Consider the following 20,685-nt stretch of genomic DNA (forward strand, 5'->3'; position numbering starts at 1 on the left):
GAGACGAGGGGAGGCCAGAGAGGAGGAGGTTGCAGTAGTCCAACCGAGAGATAACCAGTGCGTGAACGAGAGTCTTGGCAGAAGAGACAGACAAAAATGGTCGAATCCTGGCAATATTATACAGGAAGAAACGACAAGATTTAGCTACTGCCTCGATATGAGGAATAAAGGAGAGCGAGGAATCAAATATAAAGCCAAGGCTACGAGTTTCCTTGACCGGAGTAAGCGTGACATCGTTGACAGTAAGAGAGAATGAGAGGTGAGGAGAAGGTTTAGGAGGGAAAACAAGCAGTTCAGTTTTTGCCATGTTCCTAAGATGACAATGTAGATTACGCTGGAAGTAAGGTAATTTGACAACAGTATATCTCCTTCACAATAACTTAAATTGGTTTTATTTTAAGGCAAAAACTTATATAAAAATTAACCATGTCAGTTAGTTTACAAAAAGCATAGGTCCCCATGATCAGATTTACACATTCATTTTGAAATAAAAGGGAAGTAAATAAATATGATGCTAATAGAAATCCTATGCCACTCCTATCTATACTGTTACGATAAGTATTGGCTAATTATCCAATCAGATACTTCAGTGCAAGATAGAATAGGCTATAGCATTTTATGTTGAATTAGTGCCTAACACTGTGTAGGAGCAGGCTGTCAAGTCATTTTTAAAAGAGTAAGCCACTTCCAAATTCACAGATTTGTCCACACCAGCGGACATCTAACAACTTACAGGTGGCTCTAATAACATTGCACTAGCCATGAGTAAGGGCTTCAAGTCATTACATGTGCTGAGCAGCCCTAATAAAGCAGCTGGTTTTCATGTGCATTGGCAGATGGGAGGCTCTGCATTTCTGGGGTCCATCCAGTGATATGCTGGTGGTATGTGGGTATCTGCTTTGTTTTCCTCTCCATCTTTTGATGAGCAGGCTGTGCTTTCCACTGGACAACCAAGAGTCACTGCTCAGGTGGAACCGTTTGCAGGAATGGTGAGAGTAAGGGCAATTCTATGCTACAGACAAGGTGGTTTAAACTGCCAGTGCCTCTGTCCAGGAAATCCTGGGAACTAATTTCATGAAAGCGGGAATGGATAGAGTAGGGAACTCTTACAATGATTCTTAGCATCCTCAACAAGCAACAGAGCTTTTCTACATGAGGCTAATCACTGCAAATGCTTTTATGTTCATGGGAGAATTTTTATTTATTTATTGCATTTATATCCCGCCTTTTTTCCTGCAAGGAACCCAGGGTGGCATACATAATCCTCATCATCATCATCTCCATTTTATCCTCATAACAGCAACCCTGTGAGGTAGGTTGGGCTGAGAGCCTGTGACTGGCCTAAAGTCACCCAGTGGGTTTCCATGACCGACTGGGGACTAGAACCTGGATCTCCCAACTCCCAGTCCAACACTTTTGCCACTATGCCACACTTGCAATCTGAGCTCCACATAAAGAGCTTTTGGATTCCTGCTTTTTCACTGCATAGCCTCTAGGTGGTGCTGTGCTATAGTGGAATAGCACAAATGCACACAAGTAGATAATTTTCTTTCACCATCAGTAATAATACCCCGTTTTCCCCACTCTAAACCCCCCCCCCTCAGGAAAGTGCTCTTAAAAAACAGAAGGAAAGCTGGAGGATCACAATGTTGTCTAAAGAACCTGTAAACTACTGTCACTAAGGAATGGCCAGTGCACAATAAATGCCTCATGTAGAAAAGCTTGCAGTTCCCTTACCACTTGGGAAAGTGAGGGGGGGAATTATACTTAAAACACTCTAAAATCATATACCTTAAAGAGAATGCAAGAAGGTCATTGGATTTGAGGTATATGATTCCACCTCCCACAGATGCACACTACTACATATTTCTCTGTATGCAGAAATAGGCAAGAGGCCCTCCTGGAAGTTGGATTATACAACTTTCCAGAACCACTTGCAAAGTAACAGGCTCCCTTGCTCTTCATTTCATCTTCCAGAGCGCAACTTTGATACATATTTATTCCTGATACTCCTTTTCGAAAGGTCTCTCTTCTTGCTGCCTTTGGTTCACTGTGTCGCTCGCATCCTCCTGCACAGGATGGATATGGATGGATATTCAAAGATCTCGCTAGCGCCTGTGACAGCTCTGGGCGTATCAATGGAGCTTCTCTCTCGTTCCCCGAAGTCTCAGAATTGCATGCAATTCTTTTTCATGTAAATCAGGAGATAGGCTGTTTCACCCCTACAGGTAAGAAAGCCAGGGTGAGAGGAGAAAATCCTCATTTTGGAAAAAAGAAAAGACAAAAAGGCTATGTGATATATAAATCTTTAATCATTATAATTATGATAATAATATCAGTACCAAAAGTTCCTAAGAACATAGGGAACTGCCATAATATTGAGTCAAACCAATTCGTTTAGCTCCCCTGGCTTCCTGATGCTGTTGCAAAAAGCTTTGCAACGCACCTCAAGGCTCAATGCTGTTGCGAAAGGCATTGCAACGCACCTTAAGGCTCGATGCTTCTCTCCTTCACAGCATTTAACCTTCTTTTGTGTTACAAGTGTTCTCAAAACCAGTCACTGGAGAACATCAGCAGGGGGGAGGGGGTGCTATTACACTCAAGTTCTAAGAAGCCACTGTGGGAAACAGAACCCTGGACTAGACAGGACTTCGGATTTCTCCAAGCTGGCTCTTCTTAGTCTCTTAGGACATCGTGGGCTTCTTTTCCATTGTCCTCACAATAGGACAATATGGCTGCAATCCTATGCCTTGAAGACACCCATGTAAAAGGAGGGTATCTAGGTAAAAAACTACCCAATCCAGCTTCCATTGACTTACTTTTTACCTGGTGTACCATGTGAAATTATCTCCAGTTTGTCAATATGAAAACTGTATACTACATATGTTTCCACATACCAATGAAATCTGTGTATTTCACCTAAGGATGGTGTGATCTTAAGTAAGAACGTAAGAAGTGCCCTGATGCTGGATCAGACCAAGGGTCCATCTAGTCCAGCACTCTGTTCACACAGTGGCCAACCAACCATCGGCCAGGGATGAACAAGCAGGACATGGTGCAACAGCACCCTCCCACCCATGCTCCCCAGCAACTGGTGCACACAGGCTCATTGCCTCGAATACTGGAGATAGCACACAACCATCAGGGCTAGTAGCCATTGATAGCCTTTGCCTCCAGGAACTTATCCAATCCCCTTTTAAAGCCATCCAGATTGCTGGCCATCACCACATCCTGTGGTAGTGAGTTCCATAACTTAACTATGCGCTGTGTGCAGAAGTACTTCCTTTTATTTGTCCTGGATCTCCCACCAATCAGTTTCATGGGATAACCCAAGTTCTAGTATTTTGAGAGGGGGAGAAAAATGTCTCCCTATCCACATTCTCCATACCATGCATAATTTTGAACACCTCTATCATGTCTCCCCTTAGCCTCCTTTTCTCCAAGCTAAACGGAGTTTATCATTTCAGAAATGGAGGATCTACCACTGTTTCTTTGTTTCTTCTTCCCTGTAACCCTTGGACTGGTGTTCCAGTTCTAAGACAGCTCAGTACTTGGAACAGCCTGATTTGAATGTCTGCAACACCCTCCTACTAACCCCTCCTCTTCAACCACCACCATCCTTGTCCTTCCAGTAGTTTAGAAGAAAAAGGCAGTGTTCTTTCTTACCAACGGAGAGACGCTTTTCCGTAGGTACATTTGACATCATCCCAGGACACCTGCAGAATGTAGAACAAAAGCAGCACGCTCAGGAAAATGGGCAAAAACTAGGGATGTTAGAGAAATCCATTTGGGGGATGGAGTTCGAGGGGTATTTGCCACCCCCGGGCTTTGTTTTGGTTTCTGCTGCAGCACCCAACACAATCTGCAGCAATTTGAACCAGTGTGCAGATGTTCTGGGAATTTTGCGTATTTGGGGAGGGCCCCCCGGATTCTACAATTTGCGCAAATTTCTGAGCAAATTGCACGACAGTAATTTGTGCAAATTGCAAAATCTTCCTCCCACCCTCAAAAATGTGCAAAAGTGTTCCTGGAGTTCAAGGAACAGCTCATAGTTCAGCTCGCAGACACAAAGCAAATTTGACACACCATGGAACTCCATCGAGCCAAAGAAGAAGTGGATTTCCTAGCGACAAGCGTAGCTATTCAAAGCCCCCAATTGTGCCCACTGTGAAAACATGACAATACACAGAACTGACATTAAACCTTTTTCTTATAATGCTGGATCCAGATTTAGTCATGCTTAAAGCTCCATCACACCGGGGGTTAACATGCTTCCTACCTCGCTTCTCCGCTCGTGTTTTCGTTCCTCAAGTTACTTACTCTTTCAAGAAGAGGAAGTACCCAACGAGCACGAGGCCCATTGAGTCCACTGTTCTAATGGCGCTGCTTTTCCTGCACACAGCAGGAGAGAGCAGCAATTCAGTGTTTAAAAAAACATCGGACTTAAAGGGGGGGTTGTCACGCAAGGAAGGCCAGAAGGGACGGAGGCAGGCGATGACATATGAGGGACCTGAGCAAATTCCATGAGTGCCCAGTAACAAGCGTGCAATAAAATGCTCGTTGGATGGAGCTTTTAGAGTAAGCCAAGGATGGGAAACTGCTTAGCCCCCAGGGGCTGGTTTGCTCTGTGGCTCACCCCACGGCAAAAGAAATATTGGGGTGGCCCCTTCTCCTGAAGCCCCGCTCCCTGATCTCATGCCACAGTTTCTCCGTGCAGAGGAAGCCATGGATTTGCCTCTCTGTGCACAGTCAAAACACCCTTTTTCTCTGTGCAGAGACAGGCTGTGATCCACAGAAAGAAAAGCTTTTCCCTCCATGCAGAGTTGAGGAAGGCTGGTCTACGCCAGAGGTAGGCAAGTCTAGTGTCCTCCAGATGTTTGGGACTAAAAGGCCCATAATCCCAGACTATTGGCCATGATGGCTGGGGTTTATGGGAGCTGAAGTGCAGAGAGAAAGAGGAAATGATCCTTGCCTGTCTGTGCACAGGCAGGCAGAATGAATGAATAACGTCTATTGCAGCCTTTCTCAACCTGGGGCGCTCCAGATGTGTTGGACTACAACTCCCAGAATGCCCCAGCCAGCTCTGCTGGCTGGGGCATTCTGGGAGATGCAGTCCAACACATCTGGAGCGCCCCAGGTTGAGAAAGGCTGGTCTATTGCATTAGTCCTCAGGCCACAGCAACACAAAACCAGGTAACAAACTTGCAAAAACATGCATAAAATGCAACAAGCACTATTTAAAATTAGCAATTAAAATTATGAAAACATGTTCTTAAAATAACAAGCTTTATGTATAAAATACATGACATGATAAACTTCTGCAAGATTGCGCTTTTCATATTTTCAAATCTCCCAGACAAGTCACAGCAATGGAATCTGCATACATTCAGAGCTTTATCACACCAGCGTTATACTGTGCAATCACTGCGAATTGCGTGCAAAGGACTCTGAAGTTTTCCAGTTTATAATCTGCTTTGACTGTGAAGTACTCCCATGCATCCTGCTTTAATTATGCTATAAAGCCAAAAGACCCGACCTATTTTGCTACTACTTTTGGAGCGAATCATCTGTTGTTTTCCGAGCAGCCACTGGGGGTGCAGGAGCAGGATTTGATACTTTTAAGCTTCAAATTAAACAAATGCTTACATCTGCGTAAGTTTTAAAGATAAAGACATCAAAATTGGCACAGTAATAGATATTAAGGAGAGCTTTAAGCATACCAAATTTGAATCGGATTGGGCCATCTATTGATTTTTTAATGATTTTTTTACATTTCCTCCCTTAAACCCTTTCCTGGTATGCAACGGCTCTTACGAGCGCTGCCACCCGGGATGTGATTTAGCTAGCAACAACAACAACGACAACTTTGCGCTGTAGGGGATAATTTGAGGGAAAGAGGTATGTGGGATGAAGCTTTCAGATACAGGAGGAGAACCACTGCTCCTTGCCTCTCCATGCACAGAGGAAATGGGAGGGGGTGTTAGCAGTGAGAGGAATCCCCGCTGTCATTTCCAACCAGCGACTGGAGATAGCCTCAGGGATTGCCCTGCGCACTGTTCCCCCTCCTAATTCAGAGGAAGAGCGGGATGCAGAGAAATCTTCACTGCTGGCAGAGAACAAAACTACGGGTAGGACTGCTTGCCTCACCTGGCAGACGCTGGAGTCGTTGAAGCAGTACCACTTGCGTTCTGTGAGGCTCCAAACGTATGCGCAGTAATGACCAAAGTTAGCTGATCCCGAGTGAGCAACAACGGCAAAGAGATTGTACAACCCATCATCCTGGGAAGAGCCACAGAGAGGCATTTTCAATGGAAGGACAAACCAGATGGGGAAAAAAAACACTCTTCTTTCTGTCTTCTAAGTGCCAACAAGGAATAACTACTCACACTTTTCATCTCTTTTCTCTTTGAAAGCCTGCCTTCTTGTTTTGGATTACAGCTCCCATAATTCCTGTTCATTGGCCGTTGCTGGATGGGCTGATAGGGGCTGAAGTCCAAAACATTTACAGGGCACCAAGTTGGTGCCCATAATGCTGTTCTAAATGCATCAGTGGCCTGACTCAGTATAATGCAGCTTCCAATGTTCCTATAACTATCGGGCCAACTTGAAGTGGAGGCTGGTGGCTCTGATGTCAGTGGGGTGGTAAATCCGCTCCAGGTTTCAGTCAGAACCAGTCAGATAGCTCCTTTAGAGTTCTGACTGAAATTCAGAGTGGATTCACTACCCCACTGACATTGGAGCCACCAGCTTCCACTGAATACATACAAACATTTACTGGCTACTAACAGGAGACGGGATGCAGATTGAGATGTATCAGCACGAAGCACTGCAGTACTCTCACAAATTGACATGGCCTCTTAAGGAAATGGCATTCACAAGATAAAGTTCATCACTTTTCAATATTATTTTCCAATTTAGGCCCTTTTAATATAGCACTGCTATAGAATGCATCAAAGATATGCAACTTGGTGTTTTGGACGACAACCCCCCCCCCCATTATTTCCAATCATTCATCATGTTGGTTGGGACTTATGGGAGTTGTAGTCCAACTCATCAAGAGGGTACCAGGCTGCCTACATCTGGAATAGGAACATTGTACCTCTGGGAATGTCCCTTTGGCCAAAGCATTTCATCCATATGTCTTCCTGGGATACAGCTCTGGAGAGGAGAATTTCAGAAGCATGGGGGCCAAGGAGAGAAGGTATATACGGGGAGGAGAGACAAAGATATCTTCCTCTGACACAGATCATGGAGCAAATGTGTGAGCACCTTGAAGCCCAAATGGCCTCCTTGCCTGGGCACTGAACCTGCCATATTATTTGAAGGGCATCTTGACAAAGTCCCAAAAAACAAGGAGGGGGCAAATACAAACTTAGGACTAACATTTCTCTGCATTGCTTTGAGTAAACCATCTCACGGTGCAAAAAAGGCACTGGGTTGATCAGGGTAGACATCAGTACAGTCCTAGGCCAGCTGAAAAGTCAGTCCAGGTTAGGGACTCCTTTGCTAACCCTGAATCCATTTCTTGATGTCTCCTAAGGCCAGACTGAATGAGGATGCAAGTAAGACTCCCACCTTCTCCCAGGCATCCAGGTGATGCTGTTCTGGTTTCAGGATCTGGCTGAAATCTAGGCTCTGCGGGAAGGCTAAGTAATGGCTAATCTTCCGCGTTCTGCTGCCTTCCTTGGAGTAGAAGCGCTTCAAGTGCAAAGTCAGTGTCTGGGGCAAAGATATTACTTTCGTGCCCTGCAAAAATCAACACACACACACATACCAATATTAAAAGAAGACTGGAATGCAGAGGCTGGTATGCATGAATTGCAAAATAAGAAGAGACAAGAGAACTAAGTAGATAACCAGTGTGCCATTCCCTCCAGAACTTTTGGTTCCTGCATTCAGCAAGCAAGTATTGTGGTTTCCTCCAGGGGGTGTCTATTTGGCAACAGCCACAGAGCTGCCTTGCAAATTTTTCAGGCATAAGGAGGCAGGATATAAATATCTTAAATAAACAAAGAAGCCCCATCCTAAGATGGAAACAGCAAGAAGTTTCAAGAAAGGAATTTCTGGGAGGATACTTCAACTGCTCCCAGAAAAGGCAGCATTACCAGCAGACATGGGGTTTTCTTGTCACACTGGTCACAGCGGCAGGTATTTTCTCCGGTCAGCTGTTCCGGTGCAAAGAAACAACGCAAAGAATCTTCCTAGAAAGACAGAGAAGGATTGTATAAGGCAAAGAGCACAGATTAGTCTCTTCTAACACAGGCCCTGTTCAGAAGACACCTTAAACCACAGCGACTAAGGCAAAAAGCCTTATTCACCGTAGTTAAAGCCGTGGTTTAAGGTGTCTTCTGAACAGGGCCACAGTCTCTTTTTTCCCCTTCCTTCACTTTAATCTAAACTCAACAGAGCAGTCCTCCAAACAAGTTGGTATTAGTTGTTGGGTGTGTTTTTTTAAACACTTATATCCTGCCTTTCTGCCAATGGCTGGCCAGCTGGGGATGTTGGAAGTTGAAGTCCCACACCCCTGGGGGATGCCAGATTGGAGGAGGTCACCATAGAGTATACTGGCTTTAATTGCATGCTTTGACTGCCTTCATGAGATCATGAAGCATCTGTAGAAAATTCCCCTCTTCAGTCATTATTGTACATGATCCCTGATAGGCTTACTTTCCACTCCAGTGGTAAGCACAAGTCATTGTTAATTGGTTGCACATCTTGTCCCTCCCTTTCTCAAAGGAGTTTGAGAGCAGCATCCATGGTTTTTCCGCCTGGCCCTTCCATTTTGGTACTAGCAAGGCTTAGACATGATGAACATCAGAGATGGGCACCTTCACACCATTCTCTGGGTCCACATCTCCACCATATTTCTCACTCCTGCTCCCCCAGGCAGTCACTGAGAAGTGAACAGATCTGCCCATAGTTTTTAAGCCTCAGAGAAGTAAGCTCAGGACAATACATTCATAATACAATAACCAATCACGTTGTGGGTTTTTAAAAAAATAAAACACAAGGGGTCCAATTGTCTTCAGAAATGTTAGTTGAACCAGAGGCTTATTTTTCAAGGTTGGACTTCTTGTGTGTTTGCAATTTTTATTTCCTTTGAATGCCTTTTGTATCACTCAGCTTTATTGACTAAATACCTATATTGGTAATTTGTAATTTATTAGCAAACTGTTGCGTTACACCTAAAGAGTCTGGAGTGTCACATCAACCCACATCTACAGCCTAAACCCTACTGGGAAGATAAAAAGAAAGAAGGTGGGACTCTTAAGGAGTTGCTCAGAGGGTCTAGGGCACTGTCTATATGTCTTCTTTGCCCCTGCAGCAACTGCGCAGTGGTGTTGAGTCAATTATACAATGCAGCCGCCGACTCGCAATCACCACGGGGCTTTTTTTCCAAAGCTGCACATTAAAGAAGTCAGGGGCTTAACCCCACTTTTTCTTTCCAAGCAAAGTCACCACAGCCCTTCCGCCACGTGACCTCGCTCCGGTGTTGAGCCAGGGGTGTTCCGGGGCAGATGGTGACTGCTGATTGGTCGCCAGAAGCCGAGCAGAGGGCAGGTCCGGCGACCCAAATGACTTCCGGAAAGCTTGCGCTGCCGTCTGCAATTGGGATGACCCACCGCCACCCCGCAGCAGCGAAACTGCGGGATTTAGCGGCAAGCAAAATGAAGGCAGCCTCTAAGTCATAGAAGGAACCCTGACACAAGTCATGACCTTTGCTTATATATCACAAATCACAGAGCTACAAACGCTATAACCCTACCAATGTCTTGATCAGGCAAGAGTCAAAATCGAACATTGGAAGGGGCAGTATTGGCATGTGGCTGTCCTTCTTCATTTCGAGCGAGCATTTTTGACACACTATGTACTCCTGCAGCTGGATGCTGTACAGTTGATTCAGGCTTTCCACCTTAAAGGGATGGGGTGGAGAGAGAGAGAATGGGGGAGAACCAAGAAGTGAATGAATAATGAATGTGTTCAATTGTGTCCAAGAACTTCAGCAGATGTGTGATACTTCCTCTGAGCTCACTAATAAGCTGATTTCCATCACAGTAAGAACAGAAAACCATTAAGTCCCTTTCCCTGCCACACAACAAGAATTTCCACTTCAACAGGTTTAACCTAGACTTGTTTCCTTGAGTGTGCCTTTGCTACTTTATCTAATCTCCTGTTGTGTTGTTCTGCAATTAGATTAGCTTTTAAAAGTTGTTTTATTACATTTGTGTGTGTGTGTTTTTTAAAAAATGCTGAATCCATTTGATTTTTTTATATTAAGTCACCATCTTGAAATTAATCAGTATTTTAATTAAATTAAATGCAAATAAAATATAATACAGACCATGTTAAAATTATTTACCCAAACCCAATTAATGTATATTATAAACGTAATATTCACTTTGAATTGGAGCAGAATAACTTACTTAATTAGAATAACTGAAACAGCGTTTTGCAGAATTTGGCATAGATGTTGCGAATTCTGCAAAAACGCTGTTTCAATTTATGCTAATTAAGTAACTTATTCTGAGAATAGTATGCGACATTTCAGTTTTTGTTTGTTGGTTTGTGGTATTCTTTGCCCTGTGCAAAGAATACCATATTCATATAATCAGTGGAGGCTGGTGGCTCCAATGTCAGTGGGGCAGTAAATCCACTCCAGGTTTCAGTCAGAACTCTAAAAGAGCTATTAAGGGTGCAGTTCACCTTGGATAGCTCTTTTAGAGTTCTGACTGGTTCTGGCTCAAATCTGGAGCGGATTCAACACCCCACTGACACTGGAGCCACCAACCTCCACTGAATATAATACTTTATCAGGGAAGGGTAAACCATTTCTATCTACTATAAAGCTAGTTTATTAGTAAGCCATGTGGCTTGCGATTCGTCCACCAGCTGCTTAAATGTCCTATGACGAATTATTTACACTTTCTTCCCTGCTTAAAATGGCCTAAAATCACCGGATTCCTTTTATAAGAACATAACTCATTTCTTATAATTTTGTTGTATAAAAACTCTTGTTACGTATTTTAAGTCTTGTAACTTTCATGATATACAATTTTGATGGTCAATATAACTGGCTATTTTGCCTTAAAAATTATCTTGTCTTATGTCCAAAAACCTCTGGTTGGTGTAATGATTTAAATAGGTAGGAACACACATAGACATCTTATGTTTACCTGTTGTTATTAAGTGTATGCAGTTGGGTGTCTCCTGGCTCGGTTTTTTATTAAAATGGCCACATGCCAGCATAAGAGCTCTATCACTACCCGGCTATGCAATGTCAATAATTGGGTGTAGTCATTATATGACTTTGCTACCAATCCAAGATGAAATGAGTGCCCTGGATTGGATTCCCAGATCATAAACTGTGGAGCCATCAGGCAGTCTAGAGCCCAGAATGAAAAGACCACACCCAAGAACAGCAGAGCTGGTTTACCATATTATATGGGTAATACATATAACTATCTAACCAACACCAAACTGCATCACAAGAGCCTAAAATTACCTCACTACCGTTCATAAACATTTGATTCACGCTCTTGTAAATAAAGCAGGTGAAGACCTTTTTATTCCCCCAGTATTTTAGCATTTTACCATCCTATTCTTTTAACTCTGCTGTTTTAAATTTGCATTTTAAATCTCTGCATTGCTGCTCGGTTTTATTCTGGTTGTACTTTTATATTGTGCATTTATGTTGCGGTTTTACGCTTCCATGTTTTATATTTTATGCTGTGCCTTGTGATTTAAATTTTTGTGAACCGCCCAGAGATTGCGTTGACTAATGTGTTGTCTGAACTGAGCCACAGAGTGTTATATATGCTGGAAATGTGTTGGCAGCTGAACCAATTTATTTACCAAGCTTTATACAGCTCTCTGTAAGTTCTCCTAATACAGGCCTGCAGCAGGATTTCTGCTAGTTTAAGAGAGTTGGAAGGAGAATCTGGAAGGTGGGCTACAATTAGTGAGGGGGTGGGTGACTTTGGGGGTTCTGGGAGCCCATTTCTTCCACCCCAAGAACCCCCCAATTGCTGCACTTCCACTGGTGTGCACTGTTGAATTTCAGTGGTGGCAGCAACAAGACAATCAGCCATTTGTCACTGAATTTGGGCGGCAACCCACCAACTGTTTTGCCACTGCCAGCACAGCTGCAAATCTGGCAGCTCCAGGGGGGGACGGGGGACACTGAAGCCACATTTAAGGTTAGGGGGGTGCATGCAGTCCGCAGGCCACATGTCCATCCATCCCACCCCAGAAGTGTGCAAAATTAATTCACTGGACCTGTATTCCACACAGTGATTCCACACTTTTCTTAGCTAACACAAGATTCTTACCAGATCTGCATTGTTAATTTGACTCTTAATTAGGTTCCAGAGATTTAGGAAGAGTTGCGAAGCATCGTACAGAACAAATACTAGACAAGAAAAAGAGAAGTTACAGCCAAAATTTAGCACAATGGATTACTTATATGGCTCCTCTGTGAGTTTCCCAAATTCTGATATTCACAATCCACTTCTACCACTACACTCTCTCCAACTTCAAGATCAAAATCTGAATGGATACATACATACACCCACCCACACCCACACACAGAGAGAGGGGGGGCAGTATCCCTTCATTGCCTTATCACCCAATAGACACAGCCTGACTGTTGTGATTTGCTACCGTTTAACGGAGGATCCACTTCCCACATAGGAGAGAACGATGATCAACAACACTCTCACTCCAAATGTCAACTTCCAACCAAAATAAAAGCTTTCAAGTGCTCCTTACATTTCACATTGTGCTTTGACAGGCAGGTGGCAAGATCTAGGGGGTGAACAGATTTTTGCCTTCCCCGTTGCATCTGCTCCAAAAGCAGGAGCATTTGGTAAGGGACGCTCGCTTTCTGCTCCGCCGCTTCAAATGGCACTTTGATCCTGCAAGAAGAAAGTAAACTATGAGCGTACGTCACAGGACAGCAAGATGCCGTTCTGTGAATGGAAGGAAGAGCAAGCCAAAATGTGCACTCCCAAATTTTTTCCCTTCCCTTGTTGTGGCCTTCTCTGCTGCCACCAGGTGGAAATCTTCTTTTCCCCCTCTGGCTGCCTCTACCAAACCAGGCTTAAAACTCTCTGGGCCTCGGATATCTACTTTAGGAGTGTGGGGTTTGGTTATTAGACATCTGATGCATGACCCAAAAGAAAAGAGATCATAACATTTCAAATAACATCTAAGTTATTGAGGGAAAATGTTTATAGGAAAAAGTTTTAAAATCTGAATGTACACCCACACACACCCACACACACACACACACACACTAAACACCATATGGGCAATAGGGTAATGAAACAACCAGGGATAAATACATCCAACTAACCTAATTAGACTGTATCCCTATTTTAACCAAGAAATATCTTATTGTCATAGGTCCAGCACTCTCTCAATCAATTCTCCAGTTCTAGCAGCTTTGACTCTTCCTCTTTCTAGAACTATGGGCTTCTTTTCTTTTCTTCTCTCCCTCACATGCGCACACGTGCACAATCTTTCCCCCCTCTACTCCTTCTCTCTCTGCTTTTTCCTTCCTTTTTGCCATAGGCGCTGTGAAGACAGGTCCCTGGCTTCATCTTGGAAAGTTAGTTTACTGCCTCAAATTAAGGGTGAGAAACTGGACTCGCCAATACCCACCTCCGGAGTAGCATAGTGAAGTGTCTGTTCATGAAGAAAACCTGAAGCAAGGAGTTGAGGCAGCAGCTCAAACCAATATTATACAAGCCGACAGCTCCTGAAAGTAAGATACTCACTTGAGCAAAAGGCAAGGAGAAAGATATCCATTTGAGATTGCAATCCTGCGTACACTTACTTTGGATTCCGCCCCACTGCGGCGGTGGGGGGGGGGGGAAGGGAAGGGCCAATTACTGCTATGAAAATAGGCACAGGATCAAACTGCACAATACTACAAGTCTGCCTACACATGGGTAATTAAAATAATTACATTTTTTCCCCACTGGCACTTCATTCATTTCCCCCTTTTGTCTATTTTTAGATTGTGAGTCCTGCAGAGAAAGGAGCTCTCATTCTTGGTAAAGCACCATGTATATGCATACATACAACCACCACCACAATGAGGCATACGGTACCATTTCTTAAGTCTGCCATTCCATAGATTGCTTTCAGCTGCTCGTTGCGCTTCTCTGAAGCATCCACTGTGCGCTCTTCTTCCTCAGCTGTCTCAGCTGCCATGGTCTGATATCCGTCCAGTTTGATCCTGCTTTTCTTTGGCCGTCCAGCACTCTGACCCATCAATCGAGCTATGTAAGACAAGTGGGCAGCAAAGCCAGTTAGTTTACTGCCCAAAAAAGCATGTAATTTTACCTCGTGTTTTTGGGGAGGGGAAAAAAAGTCAATTGAGTTAAGTTTCACGTGATATAGCTAATAATAATAATAATAATAATAATAATAATAATATCCTCCCTACTGCCAAACAATAATGTTCCAATATAGGCATAAAATGGGCTGATAAGCATCTAAAGCAGACTTCCCCAATCTGGTGCCCTCCAGACGTGTTGGACTGCAATTCCCATCATGTTGAGCCAGGATGATGAGTGTTCCAGCTCAAGACATCTGGAGGATATCTGGTTGGGGAAGGCTGATCTAAACCATTCGCTGGTGCCATTTTAGCTTTTTCTATCCCCTGAAATGAAGGATAACAAATATTTTTCTTGGAAATCTATCCCATGCAGCCTTTAGCCTAATTTCAAAAGCCCCCTGCAACAACCTTTTGTTCCTCCCCTAGCTAAAAAAGGGACACATTGGAACATAAGACATAAAACATAAGGGCCTTCTCAGTGGTGGCTCCCCCACTCAGGCCAGTCTGCTGCCAAGTTAAGATTGCCCTCTACTCACAGGCATTTAATGGCATTTAGAGAAACATGATGAGGCCTTTATGCCAATCATCTAAACAGGTGATTGTTTAGATTTTATTTTTTTCAATAAAATCTAAACAATTTTATTGAAACGGTTTTTAGCTGTCTAAATTGTTTTAAGTTTTGTATATGTTGTATTTTTAGTTGTATTTTATTATTTTATGAATTGTTGTAAACCATCCAGAGAGTTTCAACTATTGGGCAGCATTAAAATGAAATAAATAATAAATAATGACCTTGCTAACACATCGCCTAAGGCACATCAAATATATATTAGAATGAGACGGGAGTTGAGCTGGAAGTGGTCAAGGTCTCTTCCAAGTCAGTAATTTTGTGGTTATAATGTTCAGGTTTGGACAATAAGACAGCTTAAATCAGGAGTGCACATTTTTTTCCTGCCCCAAAGGCCACATGTGTAGGGTGCCCATATGAAAAAGAGGACAGGGTTCCTGTATTTTTAACAGTTGCATAGAAAAGGGAATTTCAGCAGGTGATATTGGTAGGCATGCTGCACCTGGTGAAATTCCCTCTTCATCACAACAGTTAAAGCTGCAGGAGCTATACTAGAGTCACCAGATCCAAAAGAGGGCAGGGCTCCTGCAGCTTTAACTGTTGGGATGAAGAGGGAATTTCACCAGGTGCTGCATGCATACAAATGACACCTGCTGAATTTCCCTTTTCAATACACTGTTAAAGATACAGAAGCCCTGTCCTCCTTTTCATATGGGCACCCCTACATATGTACATGTGTGCGTGCGTGCATGCATATATATATATATATACACACACACACACACACACACACACACACACACACACACACCCCAGAGATACTGATGCAGATAGCTCTTCCCTTGTTGCTAGCCATAGCAGGGAAAGAGCTATTTGTCTGAGGTTCACTGTGGGAGGGACACTAACAGGCAGGGAGAATTTGACAGGAAATGGGCAGGGAGAAATTGAGAACAGTGGGAGGGTCAGGGCACTTTTGAGAGGCAGGTTGTGCACCCCTGGTTTCAACGGTCAAACTTGCCAAACAGGCCTGGCTTTGGCAGGAAAAAGAGTGGCCAAGTATCTTTCCTTACGTTGCAGAGATTTCTGCACAAGGGAAGATACCGGAGAGAGAAAATACTCGGAGCATGGTTATAAAGGACCCAGGGGAGGAGTGGATCCTGCAGCAAGCATTGCCAGCATCACTGTCCGACCAATTGCAGAAGTTCAGCCAGTGGAGGCTGGTGGCTCCGATGTCAGTGGGCTACAAATCCGGTCCGGATTTCAGTCAGAACTCCAAAGGAGTTACCCAAGGTGCAGATCGCTCCTTTGGAGTTTTGACTGAAACCTGGAGTGGATTCACTACCCCACTGACGTTGGAGTCACCAACCTCTACTGGTGAGAGGTGGCCAATTTTAATTAGAATGCCAATCCTAGTCAGTGATGGGGTATTGTGCCCCACTCCCCATTCCCATTCTACTCCCAAAAAATAAAACACGCCTCGTACGCGTTAACACTTCTGCTTCTGTTTTGGGCAGTTTCGCCTAGGAGGCATAAAACAGCTTTTCTATACAGTACATCTCGTTAATGACAGGCTTGCACGAGGGTGATAATTTCTCCCCTGTGTGCTACCCTACATTAATACCATGTACAAGGGGGCATGCAACATGAAAGCAATTCTTAGCATCTTGTGAGAAAATCATGTTGGCTAATCCCACCTGTAATCATACAGAAATCCTACTGAGTTCAATGTGGCTTACTCCCAAGTGCAGGTTTACAACCTAATATCACCCCAGCCTCCTAAGAGAGGTGACTGTAGTCCTATATGCAGTTACTTGTACATCCCACTGACATCAGCAGGACTTACTCTTGAGAAAAATTGTACAGAACTAGCGTACACAGAATACGTTTTGGGTGATCAGCATAGATCCTAATGAAGTTTCTTGGTTTCCAGGTGAAGTATAAAGTGTTGGTTGTTATTACCTTTAAAGCCCTACATGGTTTGGGTCCAGGTTACCTGCGGGATCGCCTTCTCCCATACAATCCGCCCCAAACACTCAGGTCCTCTGGGAAGAATCTACTTCGGTCTGCCAAAATTACCCAGAGGACCTTCTCTTCTGCTGCTCCCAAACTGTGGAATAGCCTGCCGGAGGAGACTCGTCAACTTAACAGTCTTTTAGCATTTAAGAAAGCCATAAAGACTGATCTATTCCAGCAGGCCTATCCAGTGGAATTTTAGGAAGTTTTTAGGGTGGTTTAATAATGTATACCAGTGGTTCCCAAACATTTTCAGAAAACCGCCCCCTTGGTTCCACAAACTCATGCCCAGTGCCCCCTACCCTACACTATAAAAATCATTATTCAGAATAGCGGTTTTCAACAACCCACTAAGGAAGATAATAAAAATAAATTTCAAAACTGTAACAATTAACTGAATATTTATTCAAAATCTAATTACATTTTTTTAGTTTAGTCAATTAAACATAATTGATGAACTTGATCCAGTGATATCATCTTTTCAAAGTCTGATAGTCGTTTAGCAAGAATATTAGATATCACATTTAGTAACTAGGGTAGAGTACCTCACTATTCTGTAAATTCTTAGTGCTTGTCTGGATCTTGCTGGTCTGGGCACCTGGGCTGAGCAGCGGCAGTGGCTGGGCGGAGGAGCTGAGCTGAGGAGCTGAGAATGACAAATGGGAAAATGGGAAATGGCTTGCCGTGGGAGGGAGGGAAAAGAGAGCGAACGCCTCTGTTTTGCAGCCAGCATGGCGGGGCACACCAAGCAGGGTATGTCTCTTCATTAGCATTTTGGTGCTTTTGAAAAATTTCAATTCACTGTTAAAAGGACTCTTCTTAAATGGTATTAATACATGTGTGGATTCTTCCCCTATATGGCTTGGGACCAAACTACCTTCTCCCATAATAATGTGCCTGGGTTTTAAGACCTTCTGGAGAGGCGCTTCTCGGAAGAGACCACCTCAAGCGCCCCCCGACGCCCCTTTGCCTCTTAGCGCCCCCCTATGCAATCCCACCACTCCCAAGGGGGCAGTACCGCCCACTTTGGGAACCACTGATGTATGCTATGTTTTTAATTTAGTTTTAAGTATTTTATACTTCTCGTTGTTGATCCAAACCGAGAGGCAGGTAAGAAATAAATGTATTATTATTATTATTATTATTGGACTAGCTTTTTAGGTTGGCATTACCTGCTGCTTTTGTTGTTGTTTGTTATCTTGGTTTTAAATCATTTTACTTTATTTAATTTAGTTTTATTGAACATAAGCCACCCAGGTGAATTTTAATTTGATTGTTAGCATAACACCACTCCACCCTGATTTTGTCTCCAAGCCGCCTGCATAAATTATACCCTGAATTTAGGTACTTTTTGTTGAGTGGATCGGCTGGAAAAAGAGACACAGAACCAGGCAATGGAAGACCTTTAAATAGGAGCAACCTATTCTTGCACACAGGAGCAAGTTTTTGAGTCACAAAGGAAAGGCGGCAAAAGGAAGGCGTCCCCTTACCTATTTTGTACAGTTAAGTCTGGACTCCTATTCCCACGTAACTTGCGAGTAAGCCCCGCTGGACTCCATGGTACTTATTTCTGAGTTAAACAGGCATAAGACGTATTCTCTTTTCGTTTCACAAGTATTTTGTTAAACATGCATAGAACTATTCTCTTTTCGTTTCACAAGTATTTTGTTGGACGGCAGCCAGGATTTCTTATCACAAAAATCCAGCTAGAACAGGCGTCCTTAACGTTGGATTCTACGAAATATATATTTAAAAAATTAAAAAATAAAGTTTTCTTTTTGAAGTCAAGGAGCGACGGATTCGCACTGCACGACTTAAAATATCCCCACCATTTAGGGCAGCAGCCCATGCATATTCAGACAGACAAAAAAGTACCACAACTCCTAGCATCCCCTAGCCAATCAGCCAGAATACTGGGAATTGTCGGTCATTCCCCCCACATGCATAGAACTGCGTGCTTAAGAGCGCAATCCTATGCACGTTTAGACGGGGTAGGAGAGTCCTATAAACTCCTAACTGGGAGTTGTAGGACTTGTTTCCTGTCTAAAGGTGCGTGCACAGGATTGCACCCTAGGAAAACCAAAAGCAGAAAATGCAAAGGTTTGAACCAAAAGGAATTGGGACTTACCTGCGAGCTGAGGAAATCGGTGCTCGGTCCGCAACCCGATCCACTTCGGTTTACACCAGCGTGGGAAAAGCTCCGTTCACAACGCTGCCATCTCCTCTTCTGACAGCTACGCGTCGCTGCGCGAGAGGAAGGAGCCCAGCGGCGGACATGAGTTTTGATTTCCCCCTGCTGAAGGCAGCCACCGCCGAAAGTGAAACTTAACAGCCGCACCGCAGGCTCTAAGGCGGCCCCTCCCCATCCCTTTGTGGCTTTTGCTTCTTCTTTCTCCCCCTCCTCCACGCTTGCAGGCAAGGGACCGATCCACACGTTACGCAGGAGATCCGTGATCGTATCTCCCATTATTTTATTGCTTTTCCATTAAGGGAGCCTCGAATTTCTTTGGAGGTGGGTGGCTGGGAGGGCGCTTTTTCCGATTTAAATGCCCTCTTCAGCTGCAGTGCGGGCGGTGCAGATTTTTGTGTAGGATTACGCGACCATGAAAGAAAGGGAGAGACGGACCCGCTTTGATTTCTAATGACGACAGGACTTTAATAACCTTTTTTTTTAGAAAAAATAATAATGGTTATTTTAAAATAATGTGGAAGACGCACACGTGTTGCATGGATGCGGCTTAGTTCGAGCCCAATCCGATGTGCATTTACTCATAGGTAAGTCGGATTTTATTCTCCGATTATGCTGTAGGGTTTCCCACCCCACCACCCCACTTCTCGGGATGCCTTGTGTTGCAGTCTTGTGAGATAAGAACGTAAGAAGAACAAAAGAAGAGCCCTGCTGGATCAGACCAAGGGTCCATCTTGTCCAGCACTCTGTTCACACAGTGGCCAACCAGCCATCGGCCAGGGACCAACAAGGCAGGACATGGTGCAACAGCACCCTCCCACCCATGTTCCCCAGCAACTGGTGCACACAGGCCGACTGCCTCGAATACTGGGGTTAGCACACAAACATGAGGGCTAGTAGCCATTAACAGCCTTCTCTTCCTCCAGGAATTCATCCAGCCCCCTTTTAAAGCAATCCAAATTGGGGGCCATCCCTACATCTTGTGGTAGTGAGTTCCATAATTTAACTATGCGCTGTGTGAAGAAGTCCTTCCTTTTATTTGTCCTGGATCTCCTTTGATTTTGTACTACAAACCTTGAGATCTAGCAGATGGAGCCAGAGGCAAATGGTAACTCAGGGAATGGAGCGAACTTACCTGTTGCACCTCATGGACCCTATGCGGAGTCCCCGTATCACTCCCCTATGCAAGGTACAAATCTGCAGTTTAGTTATTACAAGATCACAGTAGGGGTGGGGCTTTTTTTATTTATTGCCTTTTTAAAAAAGAAAAGGGGCGGGGAGTCAGAAACCCTTGCTGATGGATTGCAAATCATCCAGTGAACTACCACTAAATCCAGATCTACCTTTTGCCCATCACTAGCCTGAAGCTGTTATCCCAACCGCACTTATAAGGGAATAAGACTCACTGAAGTCAGAGAGACTTAATTCTGAATAAACATGTTTAGGATTGTGCTGCCACTGTGCCTAGTTGATATTAGGATTTTCACCTGCCCCTGCCCCATATAGGCTGTCTTGAAAAGGAAATGAGCTTCTGAGGATATACAGAGTTCCCTTTTTTCATCATTTTTGCTG

At 43.9% G+C, this 20,685-nt stretch overlaps 1 protein-coding gene across 3 annotated transcripts; it reads right to left on the reverse strand.

Annotated features, from left to right (window-relative positions):
• Positions 1 to 369: 369 nt before the first annotated feature.
• USP18 (ubiquitin specific peptidase 18) lies at positions 370 to 19,142 on the reverse strand. Of its 3 annotated transcripts, none has more exons than XM_063134858.1 (11): positions 19,054 to 19,142; positions 14,115 to 14,285; positions 13,663 to 13,759; positions 12,769 to 12,914; positions 12,330 to 12,409; positions 9,767 to 9,913; positions 8,106 to 8,201; positions 7,576 to 7,746; positions 6,148 to 6,279; positions 3,667 to 3,716; positions 370 to 2,222 (listed from the first exon to the last, which is right to left on the reverse strand). In XM_063134858.1, the coding sequence occupies exons 2-11, from the start codon at positions 14,275 to 14,277 to the stop codon at positions 2,168 to 2,170; spliced, it is 1,137 nt and encodes a 378-aa protein (XP_062990928.1). In that variant the 5' UTR covers positions 14,278 to 14,285; positions 19,054 to 19,142; the 3' UTR covers positions 370 to 2,167. The 3 variants fall into 3 exon arrangements, with proteins under 3 accessions (XP_062990928.1, XP_062990927.1, XP_062990929.1); XM_063134857.1 differs by having other exon boundaries at positions 370 to 2,258; XM_063134859.1 differs by lacking the exons at positions 370 to 2,222; positions 3,667 to 3,716; positions 6,148 to 6,279 and adding an exon at positions 6,405 to 6,486.
• Between the last annotated feature and the right edge of the window lie 1,543 nt (positions 19,143 to 20,685).

Source organism: Elgaria multicarinata, chromosome 9, assembly GCF_023053635.1.
Source record: "Elgaria multicarinata webbii isolate HBS135686 ecotype San Diego chromosome 9, rElgMul1.1.pri, whole genome shotgun sequence".
Lineage (NCBI taxonomy): Eukaryota > Metazoa > Chordata > Lepidosauria > Squamata > Anguidae > Elgaria > Elgaria multicarinata.